The sequence below is a fragment of the Ammospiza caudacuta genome, chromosome 13 (genome assembly GCF_027887145.1).
Source record: "Ammospiza caudacuta isolate bAmmCau1 chromosome 13, bAmmCau1.pri, whole genome shotgun sequence".
Lineage (NCBI taxonomy): Eukaryota > Metazoa > Chordata > Aves > Passeriformes > Passerellidae > Ammospiza > Ammospiza caudacuta.
In genome coordinates, this window is record NC_080605.1 from 4,437,778 (window position 1) to 4,459,772 (window position 21,995).

Genomic DNA, 21,995 nt, shown 5'->3' on the forward strand with positions numbered 1-21,995 from the left:
GAGTCTTTGGTATCAGGTGTTTGAGGAAGTCTGTACCTCCCAAGCACCTCAGCCAATGGGGAAAGAGGAAAATGTGGCCAGGAAATTGGGATAAAAAGGAGGCTGTGTCCTTCTAAAATGGGAGGGATCCCAGGGGAATGCCTCATGGCCTCTCCCTTTATTCGAATAAAGTAAAAGGACTCCTCTGCCTCCTTTTTGGCCATAAACCTCTGGTGTTTGTGGATTAATTTTCCTGCCAGGAGTAATTCTCAGTAGTTGCAATGCATTTTCCAGGTACAGCTGAAATAGTGGTGTTACTTTTTACTCCACAGTGAGAACAGAGCATTTCACACTCTGTATTTTGGGTGTGTCAGCAGCAGGGACAGTCTGACACTCAGCAGTACATTAAGGTAAGTGTGTACCAGCGTTACGTGACCTGACAGAGCTTTGATGTGTACTTACCTTATCTTTATTCCCACTTCCTAGAAAAATTCCCCTGACCATTATAAGTCATTTAAACCCAGGTCCTTTTCCTTTCCCCTTTCCTTTCCTCTCTTCTTTTCTCAAAGATGCTGTTTTTCAGGCCAGGAGATTGCCTTTCACCAGCTCAGAAGAGAGAACCTCCTAAGACATTTTCACGATGAAAAATTCGTGCCACTATCCTGGCACATGGCATCGGGAGTTCTGAGAGCTTTTCCCTTGGGACTACAGATCCTTCCTTGGGCAGGCATGGAAGAAGAATTTAGGAGAATTCTGAGTACTGATCCTTCTCTGCAAATCTGTGGTAAAAACTCCATGGTGTTAATCAGCTTGGATCTAGAAAAGCAGAAGCACTTTGAAAGCTTCTTTATGTTTAAAAATGTGTTTTCTCAAGGAGTGAGCTCTCCAGATTTTTTTTTAGTCCTGAACTATTTTCTTCTGTACTAAATTTATTTCAACATACCTATATAAGCACCTATTCGGACATGAAATACAGAAAGAAATATATTTGAGCTTTTAGGATTGTTTTCTACCTGAAATATTTGGTTTCAGTAAATATAAAATTAAAATGAGACTTGAAAAGTAGCACAGAACATCATAACCTCAGTGAGTGCCTCAGTACTCAGTGTTTCTTTCCTCAGCCAGAGATGGGCACAGGGCAGGTTTGCCTTCCAAAACCTGTGTTAACTGGTAACCCCCACTTGGTGGAAGGCCAGTGGAATGAGTTTGGACTCAAAAAGGAGATCAAAGTCAGGCTTTGTTTTTAAAATAAAAAAAACCTCACAGTCTCCTTCGGAGGTGGATGTTTATCAGAAAAATCATTGATCCTGATCAGAGTTTGAAGCACTGTTAAAAACTATTGTGACATACTAAAGCTGATTTTCTCCAGAGGCCATCAAATTTCCTTTAGAACATCCTTAAGAAGAGACTTCTTGATTTTTTGGTGGCCTTTTGGATAGAATTTACCCAGCATTTATGAGTTTATTGAGAGTCTCTAAACAGCTCTACTTAAAAAAATACAAAATAAATCTCTTGCTGGACTAAAGACTCTGCACTATTCAGGCAGTTCTATTACAGAACCTTTAGCAGACCTGAATATATTTTCAAAAGCCTTATTTATCACAGAAGAAAAACCAATTCCACTGGAACCAAGAACTAAGTAAGGAAAAATACAGATATTTAAACCCCAAATATTCTGTTAAGAGCTGTAGTCTATTTGGTAATTAAGAATTGCAGTCACCTAATATTTCCTGCTGACCTCCACAAGATGCAAAGTTCTTGCAAACCATGACCCAGCATCACCACAGCTATTAAATAATATATTTTTTTTATATTCCACTTGCAACATACCTGCAGTTACTTAGGAAAATAAAGTTATTTAAAGAAGGACAGTACTGAGATCAAATCTTAGAACACATCTGACCATTAATATCGTCAGATGAATGCAGGGAAACATGCTGGTCCTCTCATTAAAATTCAATAACCTGGAAGCAGGAAGGTTGGAATGGAAAGTATTCACCCTGAGATACTGCTAAGCTACAATTAAAAACTGCAAGTTAGGATGATCCTTATCATTTGCTTTAGTATTGATCAAAGCAGAGCATGCATTACTACAAGCAATAAATTCCAACCCTAACAAACATTAACCTTCATTTTTGGTAAGTAGGGATAATAAAAGGTGTATTTATATACTGTACCCTTGCTATTTCCCGAATTAAAGTTGAAAATTACTTTTTATGATTTAATTGGTAAAGTGCATCTTGAAAAGGTTCAAACTACAGGGTTAAGTAGGAGCAGCCCTCAAAGTGTTTGCCTCAAAATGCCTTGGAATTTGAACTCATTCATGTCTTCATCTATTTGTGTACCTATGTGAGAGGGAAGGATTCTTTTCCCACGGCTGTAAAATGTCATTTCTCTTGTCTATGAGGAAAATAACATTAGAATCCTTGAAATCAATGTTTATTTTTTTCCTTTGGTGGCTGAGGAAAAGAAGGATTGCTGGTAAAATTAAAAATCTTTTAATGGGTTTACAGCATCCCAAGGAGAGCAAGCCCTAAAACAAAACTAGACAATAAATGAAGGTACTTTTCTATTTTTATAAAGAAGCACAGACTAGTTGAGGTCAAATCAAATTACACTAAATCTAAGAAAAAATTCCTCAGCAAAACTTTACTTAACAGAACATTAAAGATTACATACCCCGTTATCTTTTCATCAAAATTATGTGGATTTTGAGGGGTTTTTTGTTGGTCAGTAAATTCCAGGGTAGAGTTGATGTGTAAGACGTGCCTGCTTCATTTCAAGGGACAATGTTAGCCCCATAATATGACCTCCCCTTCTCTTTTATTCTTTTCACATCAGCTATTTCAATAGTCTCTGTGGCATTTCAGGAACAACACAGGTATGAAAAGATTATAAACCTTCATTTCAAAATTATCAGAATAAGGAAGACAGAAGTACATTATAAGTACATAATATCTCATGCCAAATGAAATTGGGAAATTGAAGGATATGAAGACATTGGTTAATTTTTGTCATATATCACAATTACCACGAAAAATATTTAAAAAGTCTTTGTAAAACTTTCATTAAAATGAATAAATTGTTCATACTTGCCTTTTCATATGGTTGAAGCATGACTATAATTTTAACCTGTTTTATTCTCTTTATCTGTAGGCAAAGAAAAAAACCCCAAAGTTTTGTCTGGCCATTCTTACTGTGGTAATTTTTCAAGAAGTTGTTATTTAAGATGGAAGAGCTTCTCTTGTATCTTAACCCCATTTCTGTGAGAATTAAACAAGAAAAACAAAGAGAGGGAAAAGCCAGTGACTGAAAAGGTACAGTTTTGATTTTGTTTTCTGTACCAACATTACTTTGGAGAAAAACATTCCCAGTGTAGTCTGGCTCAACCACCAGAAAACAGGGCAAATATAAACTAACAAATGTTTCCCATGTTCTGAAGAGTCCATTTTTAGTCACAGATTTACATCATTATTTTAGAGGGAATTCCTGCTGATCAATCCTGCATGCTTAAGGAGTTTGTTAAAACGTGAGGAAGACAATTGTCAAAACGTGCTTAGGGTGGCTTTGTTGATACTCAGACCCAACAATTTGCTCTTAATTTCCAGCCCTGTAGTGCATGTTTATGAGCCACTATCTCATCAAGGCAAGGAATGTTAAATGTTAACATCAGGAGCCAGTATTTGAACACTTTTTAGCTTTTACCAGTAGGTATTTATTGACAAACTCATTTACAGGGGGTGCTCAGGACTCACTGATTGGAGTGTCACACAGCAAAGGAGTTGTACCAACTGCACTGCTAAAAACAATTAAGTGATTATTAACATGATTAAGGGGCTTTTTGCGAGTGTTTTAGGGATGACTAGCTCAAATGAAAGCAGTTACCTTATGGCAGAATTCAGGATAATAATACTTTTTTTTTTCCTGGATATACAACTGAATAGAAACAGAGAATAGCATTTTTCACTGGAGCAACATCTTTAAATATTTACAAAAATGGAAAATCTTTGTAGCTGCAAGCAAAGGGATCACCAGCTGCCCACTCAGCTGCCTCAAGTTAATGAAAAACAAAGGAAATGTTTTTGCTTATGCTTCTCTACCTTCTCGAGATACAAACATCAGCTATTTTTAATAGGCTTCAAATTGAGCACGTGGTTTTAATGCACCCATAATGTGACAATTACTTCAAGGTTATCTTGCCAAAGCATTCCTAAATTACCAGCTGCTTGCTGTAAAGATCATCAAAATAGATTCTCCAAATGATGGATCACTCTCACTTTGTGATGCACTGCTTAGCACTGGACAAACATTCTCACAAATGGGACAAAGCTGGATTTTCTTGTTTTTAAAGATAAACTAACTGGACTATCAGTTTACCTGTGGTTCCTAACTCAAAACTTCTTGGCAGAAAATAGGTTTAATGATTACCTTTTATAACCTCTGTACTTAGGCTGCTGCCCCTTCTTCATATTCTGCTTTCAGACATGGACATGCCTTGCTTGTAACTGGCTGGGAAATGCAACAGGAGAAACACACTTGGCAAGGATTCCTGCACCTGATTAACTGCAAACAAATTTAAATAAATAAGGTAAGTGAAAGCAAGAATTGCTAAAGGTAATGATTGAAGCAGTCTAAATACAGGGCTTTAAAAGAGAGACATTGGGCACAAAGCTGCAATGAAGTTCAGCCACCCAAGCCCTGCATTCTTCATGTGTGCAGTTTTCCTTCATAGGTTTAATCTTAACAGTTAATTCATTATGATTATTTTAAAAATCTTTATTTCAGAAGATAAACCTGATGCCTTTATAGCCTAAATGTTTCTGAAGATAACAATACTGAGATAGGTATTCTGTCAATTTAAAATGCTGCAGTTTTTGTAGACAGTTACAAATTAATTTACAAAAAAAAAAACTTATGTTTCCTTAACATGATGCCTTCCACAGTTACCATCTGTAAAAAAGCATTAGGATCTTCAGCGTTCAAATTGAAGTAAATATAGTTGCAGAGTCTTAGGAGAGAAGAGACTTTTGACTGAATCTACTTTAGAGACTCATCAATTTCCTTCACCGTCTCAGATTGTATTTTAGACCAGTACTAGGGGAAACAAGCAAAATCCTCACCGAAAAAAACCCGTAAATCTAAATTTAAATTTGAAAACAAACTCTTTACATTCCAGTTCTAAAAAGGACAAAACATTGAGTGGAAGACATTCACCCTGAATCAACAGAGAGAAGACTGGTGACCCTTTCCGAGGCAAAGAGCTGCTAAACAGATAATTCTGGGAGCTGCCAAACAGATAATTCTGGGAGCCCACACTCTGTTTAGCAGATGCTTCCATCTCCAAGGAACTGAGGCAAAGCCTAATTAAATGAAGAATGGAAAGAAGGTCTCCTAGATAAGAAGAAAACCAGTTTTTGGGAGGAAGATAAAACCTGTCTGGACCTTTGGAGTAGTTCAAAGGAAGGACTGGCTATAAAAGCTGGATTGTTCCAGTGAGGACGTCCTGCAAACTGAATGTGAGAAGCCACAGACAGCCCCTGCCAGGTGGGTGTAAGGAAAATCCACAGGGGAGGAGGTGAAGCTGCCGTCCCTTCTCCTCTCTGAGCAGGGAGTGCCATGGAAATCCTTTTCCTGGGAGTGACCGTGTGCTGTGTTTGTTTTCTGGTCATATTTACCTGCACTCATTTGTACCCACGGGCATCAGCTGAAGTCAAGTAACATTCATATGCTAGAGTAAGATTTTGTTGTTGTTTCCTTAGAAATTTCAGCAAGGAAAACAAATGGGTGAAGAAAGCTTGAAGAGAAGAAAAGGAGAGGACAAAGGAAGAGAGGACAGACAATCCATCCAGAGTCATGAGCCCCAAACGATGAACCTACAGAAGCAGGCAAATCTTTTTCCTTTCCTTTTTCCTTTCCCCTCGGGTCCGGGTGTCAGGGGCTGGCAGAGGGAGGCACAAGGGGATATTTGTACACATGCATCAGCTTACAAAAACACCACTGTGTCCAATTTAGCAAAAATATCCTGATATCTCAGCTATGTGGTTGGCTAGCATTCTCAGAAACAGCCAGTTACTGAAGTTAAATAACTGATAAAAACAGACTAAACCCCCAAGGATATGTTGTTGAAGTTATCAGATATAAAAATAATTCAAAGACTTACTCTAAGTTGATCAACTGAGGCATTTCATAAACTTTTTTTTTCTGCATGTAAATTTCAGAAGTCATAGTTGGTTGTCCAGCTCATTGTTTCTGAAAGTTTGTTAGTGTTTATAGCCAGAAAATAGGCACTGGTACTTGAAGAGAAGTGAAAATCTGTCTCTTACAGAAAATTACAGATGCTTTAGAAAACAGTTGTGTCACCTCCTCTCAGGAGGGAGTGGCATTTCTCTTAATTTAAGTAGCCTGGAGAAATATTATCTATGTGCTTTTAGTTTGGTGCCAAGACTGGAAAAATACTGATGTGATTAGAGAAGCCATAGCTATCAGAAAATATTGAGTAGTCCATGCCTCAGTTTCAGTGGTTTCATGCAATATTGTAGGTCACTACAGATCTGGGAGAACATGATCTTCTCACCCAGTGGTATCAACACCACTCCTAGGTGCAAATATTTAAAGCAAGGACAGGAAAACAGCGGCCCAACAACAACAACAGCAACAAAAAAGGATCCCATCCATGAATTTCTAAATCTTAGAAAATTCAGAATTCATCAAGTGCTTGCAAAAGAATGTCATGGCTTAATCAGAGAGGAAAGGGCAAGTTCACCCATTCAAGGTTATATTTGAAATTCACATAGTTCAAAAGACAGTTTAAGAAAAGAAATAGGCAGGTGAAACACAGACAGATGTACTTTTGAAAACAGCAGGAAGTACACCACAGAGAGATCTTGATAAGAAGAGTGAAACTTTGCAAAATCGTTGAATATATTTCTCTATAGAACTTACATATTGAAAGCCAATAAAAACCAGTCAGTAAGGACAATTACTGTAGTTCTGTGATACTGAAAAGAAATTGGTGAATTCCTAGAAGTTGCTTACAAAACCATCTCATTTTACTTCAAGGTGGGCCTGATTAGTGGAATCTGTATGATTGTGGGTACCATTATTGGCTCAGGTATCTTCGTTTCTCCAAAATCAGTTCTTGCCAATGTGGAAGCTGTGGGTCCTTGTTTAACCATCTGGGCAGCCTGTGGAGTTCTGGCAACATTAGGTAAAAAACTCAACAAAGAATCTGAATCTTTGCCTTAAATCTTGATATCTGCTTTTCTGTATACTCTCACTTAACAAATTAGCTTATAGCACCAGGACCAAGATCAACTAAATCCTGCTCTATATATGCATATATGCAGTACTCAACCATAAATTTCAAATGGGGTGTTTCTAGAAGACAAATTAAGTTTCAAAATTGTAAATTACGCTCTATTTGGAAAGGAAGTTTTAGTTTTTCCTGCTTCATCCACTGACTGTAATAAAGACAATAGTCTTCTACTTCAATAGCTGCCAATATGTGAAATTTACTGATAGTAAGCTAGGTACTTTCTGCTGGCTTTCTACTTCTGCAATTATAATTCTGTTATCTGAAAATTTAGCACTAAGCACCTCAAAATATTTCAAGAAGTAAAGCAAAATTTTGAGCATTGTATCAAGTGGGGCAGCAAACAGGAAAAACCTTAATTCAAGATGCCACATACAGCAACAGAACAGGAGGTATGACTGTACTTTAATGCTGAGCTTAGCAGACATTTTATTTCAAAATAGTGCAGAAAGTCTGTTTTTTCAAGTTTCCAATAGGTGTGTCAGCCAGTGCGGTTCTCACTCAAGTGCTTCTTACAGTGTTCATTTCTTAAACAGAAATTAAATGAAATAAAAACGTTTGTTTGTAATGTTTTGGAGAAGTTTTAAATATCAATGGTAATAATTTTTAGACTGCATCTGAATAATTTCAGGGTATTTCTTTCACTTGCTCACAAGTAATTAAAATTGTATTTTGCACATACAGTAAAATAAACAGAAACATGAAGAGAGTAATGGTGCACAGTACAGATCAATTCCCTTCACTTTTCTACCTATAAAAAAGTGATCATCTTTTCAAGCAGTCCCAGGACCAAAAGTGCATGAACTAAACCTGCTTTTTTTTGTTATCCAGGCGCACTTTGTTTTGCTGAGCTTGGTACAATGATCACAAAGTCTGGGGGAGAATATCCTTACCTCATGGAGGCGTTTGGGCCAATTCCAGCCTTTCTGTTCTCTTGGACGAGCTTGCTGGTCACAAAACCCAGCTCCTTTGCCATCATCTGCCTCAGCTTTGCAGAATATGCATCAGCTCCTTTTTACCCAGGCTGTGACCCACCCCAGGCTGTCATCAAGTGTCTGGCAGCTGCTGCTATTGGTAAGAATCACAATTTTAAACAGCCCAAATCCAGAATTGCATTGTGACCTGTGTCTGGCCCCATCCACAAGTGCATTTTCCTTATGTTCATCTTCACAGAGACACCAGAAATCTTTAGGACACAGTCCAGTGAGTCCTTCCCACAATAACAAATTAAACAGCATAAAAAGGATGGATTTAAAATGTTTTTTTCCCCTAGTTTGAGGGTTTTATTATTCTTCCTTAAGATAGATACATCTGTATAATGAATGCTTATCTCTAGCGGAAAAGGAAGAAAAAATAACTGTGAAAATGCTATTTCTTTATTTATCAGAATGCTGTGCAACTTCAAAATGTTTTTTATTAAAGGTACTATAAAAGTCTAATTCATAAATCTGTTTTTCCTCACTATTTCTAAAGTTATCCAAACACAGTAAGCAAAAACTGTATAGACAGGCAAAAATATATATAATATACAAACTATATATATACACATATAGTTTATATGTTATATGTTTATATGTTGTTATAATATACATATATATGTATACACATATATATATACATATATAATATACATATATATATATAATATACATAGACAAAAAGTGTGACAAAAGCAGTGCAGTAAATAAGGGGAGGGGCAACTTTTCTTTAAATTCTGACAAACAGTGTGAAAATTTATAACTTGATTTCTTTTAGTGGTAATTACAATTGTGAATTCATTGAGTGTGAAGCTGGGAAGTTACCTCCAGAATTTTCTCACAGCTGCTAAAATGATCATTGTCACAATCATTATTGTAAGTGGAATTGTTCTCCTTGCACAAGGTAATAAAATTATGTTATTTGAAAAAATTATTTTGGCTTTTGCTATGATGATTAAAAATTCCCCACTGAGAGAAGAGACACAGAAATAAGGCACAGCCCTGAATCTCTTAATTCTGGGTTTTAGTTCTAAATCTCTTGGAAATTATGGCATTTTCTTTCACAGAAGGGGATGTGTGCAAAATGCAACACTATAGATAAATTAATGCAAACTATAAATCTACAGATCTACACATAAACTACAGATCAATTAATACAAAAGGGTGTTCATTAATTTTATAAGTGAAAAGTTTCAAAACATGAGACATGTGGGAATGTTTTTTTCATCTCTTGGGGAGATTACAAGAATTAATTCCAACACTGATCAGTAATCTTCCTCTTATTTGCAGGAAAAACAGATAACTTTAAAGATTCTTTCAAGGGCAGTAAAATTTCTGTTAGTTCTATCAGTTTGGCATTTTATAATGGACTCTGGGCATATGATGGATGGTAAGAAATCTTTATTAACCTTCACAGTTAGAGTTTAACAGCCTTTAACTGGTTTACTCTCTCCCTGTAGAACCCTCTGAAGGCATTAACAACTGACTTGTTATTAAGAATGTCTTGATGAATTCTAGAAAAAGAACACTAGTTTGGGTAAAAAAACCCCAGAACTCCACCCTCTTTTAGTTGCTGTTTGTTAGGGAAAGAAAATATCTTAGATCCCAAAAGGTCAATTACTGCTTTGGTGTTGAAGGTGATTAGATATTGCAGTAATAAGGAGAATATAACAAATTTAATTCCATTGTGTTAGACAAAATAGCTTTCCCTGCAGGCTACCCCATCAAACTCCATTTCTTGTGAAATATATAGAGGTGTTTGATTAGTCCAGGAGAACACAAAAAGGAACTTTGTGTCAGAAATTATAAGGTTCAACTTGCAGTTTTTTTCTTAGGGAATGTCAGTTGGCACAGAGTTCTGTTGGCACAAATCCATTGTTGTTCTAAAATGTACAAACTGCAAAAGTCTGTATATAGGTCAGTACTTTGGGAGCAAATAAGGACATAATCTTGGTCTACCACACAGCAATTCCCATTTAAAAGCTTTTGAAACTGAATTTATTTTAAATAGATTATTTTTTTAGGTTCTGTTTCCAAGCTTGAGTGTCTCAACTCAGGCATGAGACTGCTAATTCAGGCATTCATATGGACTTTTTAAGAGGGCAAAGAAGCTGATCCCTAAATAATTATTTGTGTATGTAACCACCAGGCACTAACATTTGAAAATTTGCCTTTGAACTGTAAATACTCACTCTTCTGATTTTCAGAGTGGATGAATATAAAAATATAAAAAAATAAAAATTGTTTCAATTGGTCTACACACTCTAGCAAAAATGGTTATTTGGAAATTATAATTCACCTTAAAAAGGTTTTCATGCCTGTTTTTCAAAGGCAGTCTGACTTACAGAACCACTCTGAAACAGCAGCAGACTTGCTTTTCTCTCTGCCCCCAGCACACTTGTGCTTTTATTTGAAAAGACTCAGATACTGCAAAGCTTGGAGTTGAAAGGCAATTTTGGAAATCTAAGATTGATTATTCCGGGATATTTTAACCAAGACTGTGTCTCAGAGGTACTAGAGATAATGCAGAAAGAGATGGTGAATCAAGAGCCTGACTTTTGGATAAGAAGCTCACATTGGTTTTGTCCTGCAGTTTTCCCACTTTAAAAAATTGATTTTACATTTTTTTTCCTTTTTAAAACTGAAAAGATTAAAAACAATAACAGAGGAAATAACCTCACCTCATAGGTGAGTATTTAAACCCCTGACTGCTGAAATACTCTATGAATGTTTTTCCTTCCAGGAATCAACTCAATTACATCACAGAGGAACTTAAAAATCCTTACAGGTAAAGCTGTGTAGGAAAGCAGTGTTTTTTACTGGCAAGAAATCAAGCCCTATAAATTTTTCTATAAGCAAGCATATATTTTGGTTTGTTTTTTAAAAGCACTAATATTCTATTATTCAAGGTTTGAGCACTAACAGACAAAGCTAATTAGCTAATTATTATTACAGGCTTTGTATCTTTCCATAATTTTTACAATCCTGATTTCCATAGCTCTACACTTAAAAAAAAAAGTAAATAGGAAAAGTAAGAATGCAGAGTTTACTATGATAACTGTAGCAGTGATCCAGCAATGCTGATGGGGTTTTGCTTTTCCATTCTTTAGAAATCTGCCACTGTCTATAATTATTGGAATCCCCTTGGTCACAGTTTGTTACGTTCTGATAAATGTTTCCTATTTCACTGTGATGACTTCAACAGAGCTCCTGCAGTCCCAGGCTGTTGCTGTGGTAAGTTACTTAATTTTGTAATAGAACATCTGCATTGAAGTCATGTGAGCCATTAAATTCCATTATTTTTTTGTAAGATAGAATTAATTTTAGTCTAAGCTGTTAGTGCCACCTTTCTCCCATTAGCCACTATCATTCCTTAACCTAAAATTTCAGTAATGCCAAATTGGAGGAGTAGTTCTGTCACCTCCAGATGGAATAAAAAAGAAGGAATCAAAAGTAAAGCAGTCTTCAGCAAATACATTGTAAAGTAGTCAGAGGGGGACTGCTTTCCATAGGCAGCAAAAAGATGGAAAGGGAAATAACATCTGAGAGCTGCTTTGCCATTTTCAGTGTTCCCAGGATTTCTGAGAAATGCCATAGGACATAGATCTGAGTTTGTTATGGAGATAACAGCAAATTGTCCATCAGTCACTTCCACCTTATCCTTTTTGGGCTTTTTTTCCTTAACAAATTTGAAAGATAGGATTTTTACATTTTTGCAAGACATACTCTTACAGGTAAAAGTAGAAATTACAGAAGTTTCTGAAGCCATAAAAACCACATCTGCCCCCTCAGTTCCACTCAGTAAATTTTCTGTGTCTCTGAAACAACTGAGATCCTGCAACAATTTTCCTAATGCAAGGTTTTGGGGAAAACAAAATGTGTGACAAACATTTAAAAAAACCTTAATAATAATAAAAAATATAAATATATATTTTAAAAGTATATATTCCATAGATATTAATCTATATTTTATATTTACATATAAAAATAATAACATTAGTGGCATAATAATATATAAATATTGTTTAACAATATAATAAATAATAAATATAATGAAAAAAATATATTTTTATATATATAAAATAGTCTTGTCCAGTGAAGAAGTACAGTAATGTTGAAATGCTTAAAAAATTAAAAAAAAAAAAATTAAAAAATTAAAATAAAACCTTTTAAAATTTAGATCTTTGGTGCATTTAAACAGCTTGTCTGCACCAAAAGGTACAGCAGAGAATGTATGAGGTTAAATCTTGTATAAGAACCAGTCCCTTTCAATACACCTTTAAGCTTACAATCTGAACAGCTCACAGCAACCAGCTCTGAACTATCAATTAACAAATGAATTAACAAAATTCAGCACTGGCTCTGAGCAGAGAGCTCTATACAGCTGCCAGCAGCCTCTGAGTGCCCCAATTCTGGACCAAGCAACATCACTGGTGTCAGACTTGTGCGAAAGCAAAGCTCTTCATGCTTGATTTACTAAAAAACCCCAACCCAACTAAAAACTAAACCGACCTGTCAAAAGCATTTAAATTCAAATTCCTCTGGACAATGTACCCCTAGCTGAGATCTACAGCAAGAACTGACACACCACGCCACAGGTGAAAACTCAAATGTGGTGAAGGACCAGGGTGAGCTTGTCCTTGTTTGCCCCCATCTCAGGCTGTCCCTGCTGATGTTATTCCTCCTGGAGAGGCTGAAAGCAGCTTCTGTGGGCACAGAGTCTGCAGCAATGCCATCTCCCTCCTTCTGTCTTGGAGACACATCCCAAGGCAGGCGTCTATAGCAGAATTGAATTTCTGTGCAGTTTTTACATCTGCCTTCCAATGTCTCCTACAGATGTTGCATCTTAAACATCATGACAAAAATATTCCATTTTATAGTGGTCAGTGAATGAATCCAGGTCTTTACTAGTCAGAGCATTCTTCAATAACTACACAAAATATACAGCATGGATTTGTTGGGTAACACAGCTCAGATACCATTTACTTTACTTACAAAGAGACTTAACATTACTAAATGGTAATTAAAATGACAAAAGTGATTAATTTTAATCCCATTTCCCAGACATTTGGAGACAGAGTCCTTTATCCAGCCTCTTGGATAGTTCCTCTCTTTGTGGTATTTTCCACACTTGGATCTGCCAATGGCACCTGTTTCACTGCAGGCAGGTAAGTCCCCATGCTAAATATCTTCATGAAGGGTGGAAAAATTTATATACATGTATCTACAGACACAAGAACATTCTTCTGATCCACATCACACAAAATGTAATTTGAAATTGCCTGTAAATCTAGCTATATTGTTTAATTTTCAAAAAGAAATAGTGGCCATTGAGGTTTGAAAGTTAGAAAAATGGTCTCTTCTTAATTCAATGAAGGTATACCACTATAGCACAAAAGTTTTTTTTAATTTCTCATCAATTTTAAAGCTGAGAATTGAACAGTTAAAAGCTACCAGTAAAAACATCATTACACTAGCAAAGGTAGCTGAGAAGCTATTCCTTTCTATCAGTTGTTCAGCACTTCCATTTACTATTTAAAACATTTTAAGATTTCAAAACCATCTGAACACAATGTGGCTTTAAAGACCATTTTTAAACAACAGGTTGTCAATACACCTTTTTGCTATGAAACACATGAAAAAGGAAATATTTATTTAAAAGAGACACAGTTGGTAACATTTCCCAAAATAATTTTCAGTAATGATTCTGAAATGAATTTCAAGTGCACTATTTTAACACTGTTCAGAATTTGTTTCATCTCACTGCTTTAATACCGGTTATTTAATTTCCTTCATTTTTAACTGCTACAATCTTTAAATCCCAATGCACATCAAAGAAAATCCTGATGGAATTAGTTGAATATCTACTTTAGTAACACCTTTTAAAGCCCAGGTGCCACACTAACTGCACTGCTTTGTTGTTGTTTTGCCAGACTTGTGTACGTTGCAGGTCGTGAGGGGCACGTGCTGAAGATTCTGTCCTACATCAGTGTCAAGCGCTTAACACCAGCACCTGCCATCATATTTTATGTAAGTATGTATTTAAATACAGAAAAATAATCATCACCTATCACCAAAAATTCTCCAGTAATTCGTACTTTCACAGCTTCTTACAAGCAGTTTTGACACCTGTCATTAGCTATCTAGACAAGAAAATTGCTAAATGCATTTTGGGAAGAAGACTACAAAAAAACCTCCAGCTTCTCTAATTTGAACATAATTGTTCCAGAACTGGACTTTAAAAATCAAAATGGTTAACAATCAATGGCATGAGAACAGAATCTTAAATGAATGGTTAATATTAGGGAAACCTTTCACAGGATACTTGTAAGCCAGCTATCACTACCCTGTTTCCTCCATGTAGGAATATTTCCTCCGTGTAGAAGATTTAGTTCACACTAAAAAAGTCCAGTCAGTCAACACATTTAAGAATAAATCTAGAACAGCTTGTTATTTTTATTTTACTCATTTATCTTCAAGGCAAAACAAGATACATTCAATCCTGTCAGGAAAATTAATCCACAAACACCAGAGGTTTATGTAAAAGGAAGACAGAGGAGTCTCATAACTATTTGAATAAAGGGAGAGGCCATGGGGCATTCCCCCCGGGGTCTCTCAGATTATTAGAGGACACAGCCTCCTTTTAATCCCAATTTCCAGCCACATTTCCCTCTCCTTTCCCATTGGCTGAGGTACTTGAGGGGTACAGACTTCCCACATCACCTAATACAGACCTCATTTCTAATGTGCTTTTTCTTTCTCCTCATGTCTCTGTTCTTTTTCTCTAAGTCCAGAGATGTAGCACAGTCTTGAGTGAGTAACAGTCTGTGTCAATTAGTGGAATTCCTATGGAATTTATGGTTCTGCCCATTGCTTCTTTCACCTCTCCCTATCTGGCCTTATCTACCCTCAGGCCCACAGTTTGTTTGTAAAGACACCTCCTCCTCATTCCTTTCAATCCCAGTAGTATTAAAAACCTAAAAATATATTTTGTATCTTCAAGATAGTTAGTCAACAATAAAACAGATTAATGCATAAAAATGACTTAAAATGGAATTCAGATTGCACACAAAAATAACCACGTGTTGGCAGGAGGCAGTCACAATCTTTAAAGGTGCTGCAATGCACTTAAACCCAAATATTTAAGCGAAAACATTCACAGTTCATACTCTGGAACATCACACATGCTGCTGTATTGAAACAGATGTAAAATTCAACCTTCTTCTATAATAGACTACACTAATTTTTGTTTTCATTTCTAGGGGGCCATTGCTATTATTTATGTTATTCCTGGTGACATTAATTCCCTCATAAATTACTTCAGCTTTGCAGTCTGGATCTTTTATGGTTTAACTGTACTTGCACTAATTGTTATGAGGTTTACAAGGAAGGAACTCAAGAGACCTATCAGGGTAAGTTCTGTGTGGCTTTTCCTCCATTCCATTGATGCTGTAGCAGGAATTCACACTCAGTATCTGGATGTTTAAACAGCCCCCTTGGGCAGTGTCCTTGTTTTTTACTCCTCTTGCCTGAAATCCAACCATTTAACAGCAGATCTGCACCAGGACTCATAAGCCCAAAGCTCATAAGGACTGGGAAAAGATTACAGAATGCTGATTTTCACTTGCACAAAAGCCAAAATTTCACAGATGGGTAACTGCACTCAGCAGACTTCCATTGAAAGAATATCCAAAATAAGACCCCAGCCATTGCATATTATTTATTAAAATGCAAACTTGGACACTGCAATTTGAAATAAGAGATCTTAGTGGATAATTTGGCAGAAGTGTTTTCCCTGCCCATATTTCTGATACTCCTTCCATTGCCCCATCTGATTCCAGAAAACTTTAAAGTAAAAAAAAATACATAAGGCAATAAAAATATTCTTTCATACAGGCAATTTCTGTAAAAACAGCTAAAGAATGAGGAAGTGATTTTATTCTTTGTGTCTTGCAGGTCCCCATCATCATTCCTGTCATAGTGACACTGGTGTCAATTGTGCTGGTACTGGCACCAATCATCAGTGCACCTGAACTGCCCTATTTGTACTGTACTTTATTTATACTTAGTGGACTTATAGTTTATGCACTTTTTGTTCATTTAAAATTCAGATGGGCACAAAAAATATCAAGTAAGTATACCTCAGGTAGCCAGCTCTAAACCCAGTATTTGCTAAACTTGAGATTAATTAGAATGTTAAAGTTCATTACCTGGTCAATCCCTACTAAAGTGTGAAAAATGCCATTCACTTTTGTTAAAATTTTAGAAGTTTAATAGTAATGAAAATAGTAATAAAAATTAGGACAATTAGAGACAATAAAAAGCAAAGAATTCTGGACATCTGGGTGCTTTGCACTCTGCCAAAAGGCACACTTTGCTAACAAAGAATTACCTCTTAAAAGCAATAGCCTATTGCATATTCAGAGATCTCATACATGATTCGAACATTCCTTTCAAACCAGGGTGGTTCTGCTTAATTTCAGCTTCGCACCCTCACCTTGTAAATCAACCTTCTTGGTTCCTCAAGTCTGAGGACTCCTTATAAGGAGGCAATAATTCTGCTCTTGGGATCTTGGAATCTGTTGCTGTTATCTCTATCCAGAGAGGATAATGTGAAGAATTTCTTGATTATCTTTTCCATTCTTAGTGCTAGTTACAAAAAGTATATCTTATATCACATAGTTTCTATTTTAATATTATGCTATAGCCTAAAAACTATATTTACCACACTACTTAAAAGAGATTAATACAGCATAATTTTCTAACATAACACATATAGTATTCATTTTAATATTTGTGAAGAGCTAATCATATAATATGCATTTTTTCACATAAAGCATGTGAGCAGAATGTGCAGGGAAGCAATTTCCCTAGTATGCAGTGGGCTTTACTGAAGACTGGATTTCACTCCTTCCTGCTGAAAAGAAATAATGTCTACTTGAGGAAAAATTAAACTTAATTCACAAAAAACCCCACATCACTGTAGTAGCACAAGGAAACAGAACTAATTAACCTGTTAAGTCAGTTTTCCAGTTATCTGTATTTCAAAACATTGCTTTAGCCATTAACTGAAGATTAGCAGACATTCTTATGCCACCAAATACTGGGCTTTTACCTCTGATTATTAATTTAACTATCCTTGCTAAAGAAAATGTTAACAGCATTAAGATAAAAAATAATCCCAGGGCTGAGTACAGTGAAAGCTGCAAGAACTCAGAATGACCATTTATGAACTGATTGCATAATCCCTAGAGAAACTCTGATATTACCTCAGGCAAAACAGGATACACAGGTATTTCTAGGAGGGTAGTTGGAATTAGCTGAATACAACAGCAACAGTAGTTCTACAGACATTTAAAATCCCATCATTTGTCTCTCTTGTCCCCAGGATGATTATTATAATGTAATAATTATAATTAATTATAATTTAAATTATGTAATTTGAAGCATTATACTCCAGTGGAAGTTTGGAAATTAGGAATGCTGTAGTTTGGATCTTAAGCCTGTTTATTCCCCACCCCTTATTTTTCATTTTGAAATAGGAATACAGATTAAAAAACCAATGACATAGAAAAATAGTTTTCTCACTTAGAGTTTGAATTGAAAGTTCTCTTATAAAGCCTCTAACAATAAATCTTTTCCTCAGAGCCCATCACTATGCACCTCCAGATGCTTTTGGAAGTCGTTCCAGAAGAAGACGTTCCTGAATGAAGTATTTTATACCCACCAGGTTGTTTTAAAGTGCTCTACTGGTTGAAATATATTCAATTTAGTTTGGCGCACATATATATTTGCTAAATTGTTATGTTGGTACTGGTGTATTAGTTTTGCAACACTTCAGTACTTTAAAGCATCAAATACATATAATAAAAGATTTCTAAGACAGACTACAGTGTCCAGCAAAGCTGGTTTCATTGTTTGTTAATAAATTATGGTGTCTTGTTTTCTGAATTAAAGTTTTTAGCAAAGGTGTGTTTTAATGTCTTTACAAGCAATTCCATGGGTGTTAGTGTGAGAGATGAGTAATGTGATGATTGACTCTCACAATGAACAGACAAATAGCATGTTTATAGGTTAAGGAAAATTTTATAGGTTTATAGTTCTGTTGTACCCCCTTGTGTGGTTATCAAGGGACATCTGGGAGGGCTGGCTTGTCACTGTGGTGACATCTGAGCTCCAATCAGGATTTGGGAAGAGATCTCCACCACTGGACAGCGAAGAAGGGGTCATGGACAGAACTTTGGGAGGGGTTAAAGGGTTAAAAGGCCAAATCTCCATTGTGTGGGTGAGCACAGGGTGGGGAAATCCTCTGCTCCCGGTGCTGTAACTTTTTTCTCTATTCAGTCTTCTGTGTTTTTGGCAAGGTTTAATAAACCTTTCTAAATAATGAAAATTGAGTGACCATTTCTCACATTAACATCTCTGAAATGGGTCGCTGTCTTTACCAACTTCAAGCCCCAGGTTTGTTACAGAGCCCAGACAGAGATTGCTGAAACAGACTCAGCACAAGGCTGAGTTTCTGCACTTTGGGGGGAAATGCCAGGCTCAAGGGGGATATGGGATGGGTGGTTTGGGAAGGCTGCACCTTCCTGGTACCCCAGCCATAGGGGGACGGAAGAAGGCAGCGTGTGGCTGGGAATTGGGGATAAAAGGGGTTGCACCTGTGGGAACCCAGGAAATCCCTCTGGCTGCCCAGGGGGCTCAGAGACCTTGGCACAGAGCCCCAGACCCCTGTGCCTTTGATTCAGCCCTTGGAAAAAACAATTACCAACTGTAGATGAAGAATTAAAAGCCATGAAAGTTTAAGTAGAATGATAGTGACTTTATCACAAGGTGAAAAATAGATTTTTTGGGGGTTTTTATAATGGGGCTTACAGAGGGCAAGATGGAGGAATCTGGGCGTGTCCAGCCTTTCTCCTCCTTCTTCTTGGCCTCCATCTTCTGCTGTGATGTTGGCACTTACAGATTGGTTTAGAGTAGAAGCTCACTGTCTAACACAGGTGATAGGGATTGGGAAGTAATTGTAAACATTGCACACGTAGTTTTTAGTATAAAGCCATAACAGTGCCCTGGGGGCAGGCAGAGTGCCTGGAACTGTCCTGCTGGACGGACCTGGGCAGGGCAGGAGAAAGAATTTTATAGATAAGGAACAATAAACAACCTTGAGACTGAGAAATTAAGAGCCCTGACTGCTTCTTCAAGCGCCAGGTTAGGGAAAAGAGACTTTGTGACACATCTCAGAGTCACTCTAAGCAGTGAGAGTTCTGCGAGCAGCCTCTGAAACCTGTGGGAGAGAGAAACCCCCATGGGCTGTGCCCCAGGGGACTCACTCCCATTATCCCAATAAAGGTGCAGGAGTCCTCTGTCTCCTTCATTGTGAGAAACAACTGCTCACTTTGACAATTTAAAGAGGTTTATTAAACCTTGACAAAAATACAGCAAAGGACTACAGAAGGAAAAAGCTGCAGCACTGGGAACTGCCCTCATGGATACCACATGGCCGGTTCATCTTCAAGATGAATGTTTCATCTTTTATACCCTGGGGGTTGCATCAGCCAGCCCTGGCCCCTCCAAAGTCTGTCAGTGAGCTCTTCTTTGCCATTTATCAGTGGAAACTGTTTTCTTGCAGCTGGATTGGAGGGCAGCAGTTGCCCTGCCCCAGTGACAAGCTCTTCCATTCCTCCTGCCCCATGCAAGGCACACATGTGCAGCTTGGAGCTCAGGGGGTGGGCATGGCAACAGCTGCCCTCCAATCCAGTTACAAGAAAGCAATCTGCACCTATAAATGGCACAGAAGAGCTCACTGACAGACTTTGGAGGGGCCAGGGCTGGCTGATGCAACCCCCAGGGTATAAAAGACTGAGCATCCATCTTGAAGGGGAACCGGCCATGTGGTATCCATGGGGGGCAGTTCCTAGCTCTGCAAATTTTTCCTTATTTAGTCCTTTGTTGTATTTTTGTTGAGGTTTAATAAACCTTTTTACATTTTCAACGTGAGCACTTACTTTTCACCTCTTCTTCGCACCATACTCAAAGAGCAACAAAAGCTCCTTTCCTCTATCAAAGCTTTTCACTCTCTCAGAGTCCTTCTACAAACCTGAAAACACCTGGCAAAAACAGAGCTCCCAAAAGTGCCAGCTGATTTCAGCTGAACCCATGCAACTCCCAGCACACACTCTGTTATTTGCACTTTCCTTCTCAGCTCTAGGTACCATCCTGAGCCTTCAGTCTCACAGTCAGGATCCAAATGGAGACTGCTGAGGGAGAGTTTTGAGAGTGGCAATTGTCATGTCCACTTCACAGGTGGCTCACTGGATGTATGGAAACATTTACTGGTGGCTCACTTGGTATATCAGAAGCTTTTTCACCTCATATATGGCAAGTTTGCTGCTAGCTTGCTGAACGGATCAGCAGTGTCCTGCTGTCAGCTTGCTGGTGTTAGCAACCCTAGTGTATCAACCACAAGCTCCAGGAGTAACTTCCAACAGGGTGCCTCATTTTCTGAAAAACAAAGCACTTTCTGAAGTTTTTGTTAGAGGCAACTTTAATCTTCAAAGAGGCAATGGGGAAGCATTCTTTGCTTTTTATTCTTTCCCTACAGAGCTGTAGTAGGAAACCTTTTAGTTTAGACTGAGACTGTGCCTAAAGGCCACAGGTCCTAGAGCTGAGAAGGAAAGCCTGGCTTGCACTGATGCCTTTTCCTTGGTCCTAAAAGTTAAGAGCCAGACATGGTTTAGGGTTTTTACCTCAGTATTTTAATAGGGATTCTTGTGGTGCCCCACTTTGATAAGGTGGAATGCACTGCAATGCACACACACAGTAGATTAGGTATACAATTTATAGACCTTACAAATTAGCATTTCTAACAAAGTGCCCCAATGAGAGGCTTGAATGAATGGTGTGATATTCTCTCATCCTGAGGAATTTTCCCCTGGATGGGTCACATTTGTAGTTTCCAGAATATATTCTATCTTGTTTTCTCAAGCTAGCCTATGCCTTTCTGGCCCTGTGAGGCCTCCAGGATGTTTGGTCTCCTGGCCTAACAGAACACCAGGACTGTGCTGAGTTGTCAGACTTAAGGAACTACAAGTGTGCATGCTAGGAGTGCTGAGGATGCATAAAAGATATATAAAAATATATAAAAGAAGAAACAAAAATCATCTTGACATCAGCAGCAGGTGTGTCTCATACTCTGAAATATTCACCTCCCTCAAGGTACCAGTGGAGCCTTTCACTCTTGCAGATACCAAAAAGCTTAAAACCTCCAGCAGCTGCTTCCTTTTCCTTCTTTCCCCCCACCTTGAATTGCCTTCCTGCCTCCTCTGCAGCCTTTCCTTGGCCCTCCTTTTCTGCACTGCCTTGCACTGCCTTGCTCACCCATCTCCACTTTGACTTTCCTTGCAATTTGTCCAGGTCCAGCCTTGCCTTTCCTTCCCTGCCAGGGCTCTCCTTGCTTTCACCGCCTCTCCCCTGCCATGCCTTGCACACCCAGCAGTTGCCTTTGAAGCCCTCCCTTGCCTTCCATTATCTTGCTCATCCCACCCCACCGGCAATTCAAGACCCCTTTTTTTCTCTGAGCTTTTCCCAGCCTTCCCTTGCTCTCCCTGCTCCTCCCAGGACCCTCAAGGATCTCTCATATCCCAGTGTTTCAGGAGCACATGAGAGGAAACCCTTAGGAGAACCATGTGAAGCCAGATCCATTTTTCTGGGCAGTTTTTGTCTGGGAC

The 21,995-nt window shown here is 37.7% G+C and overlaps 1 protein-coding gene across 3 annotated transcripts; it reads left to right on the forward strand.

The window, feature by feature from the left end:
- The first annotated feature begins 30 nt into the window (after positions 1-30).
- Positions 31-18,342, forward strand: SLC7A9 (solute carrier family 7 member 9). Of its 3 annotated transcripts, XM_058813563.1 has the most exons (18): positions 149-170; positions 312-389; positions 563-763; positions 3,136-3,296; positions 4,462-4,567; positions 4,923-5,523; positions 5,739-5,864; positions 7,039-7,186; positions 8,123-8,365; positions 9,047-9,172; positions 9,559-9,658; positions 11,012-11,056; positions 11,379-11,502; positions 13,333-13,436; positions 14,202-14,298; positions 15,531-15,680; positions 16,225-16,399; positions 17,915-18,342. In XM_058813563.1, the coding sequence occupies exons 7-18, from the start codon at positions 5,760-5,762 to the stop codon at positions 17,977-17,979; spliced, it is 1,482 nt and encodes a 493-aa protein (XP_058669546.1). In that variant the 5' UTR covers positions 149-170; positions 312-389; positions 563-763; positions 3,136-3,296; positions 4,462-4,567; positions 4,923-5,523; positions 5,739-5,759; the 3' UTR covers positions 17,980-18,342. The 3 variants fall into 3 exon arrangements, with proteins under 3 accessions (XP_058669544.1, XP_058669545.1, XP_058669546.1); XM_058813561.1 differs by having other exon boundaries at positions 31-389; XM_058813562.1 differs by having other exon boundaries at positions 31-389; positions 5,156-5,523.
- The last annotated feature ends 3,653 nt before the right edge of the window (positions 18,343-21,995 follow it).

Coding starts and splice junctions, on each gene's coding strand:
- SLC7A9 (XM_058813561.1), top strand. CDS start 5,760: ATGGGTGAAGAAAGCTTGAAGAGAAGAAAAGGAGAGGACAAAGGAAGA. Junction 9,173..9,558: donor AATTGTTCTCCTTGCACAAG/GTAATAAAATTA, acceptor TCTTATTTGCAG/GAAAAACAGATAACTTTAAA. Junction 11,057..11,378: donor GAACTTAAAAATCCTTACAG/GTAAAGCTGTGT, acceptor TCCATTCTTTAG/AAATCTGCCACTGTCTATAA.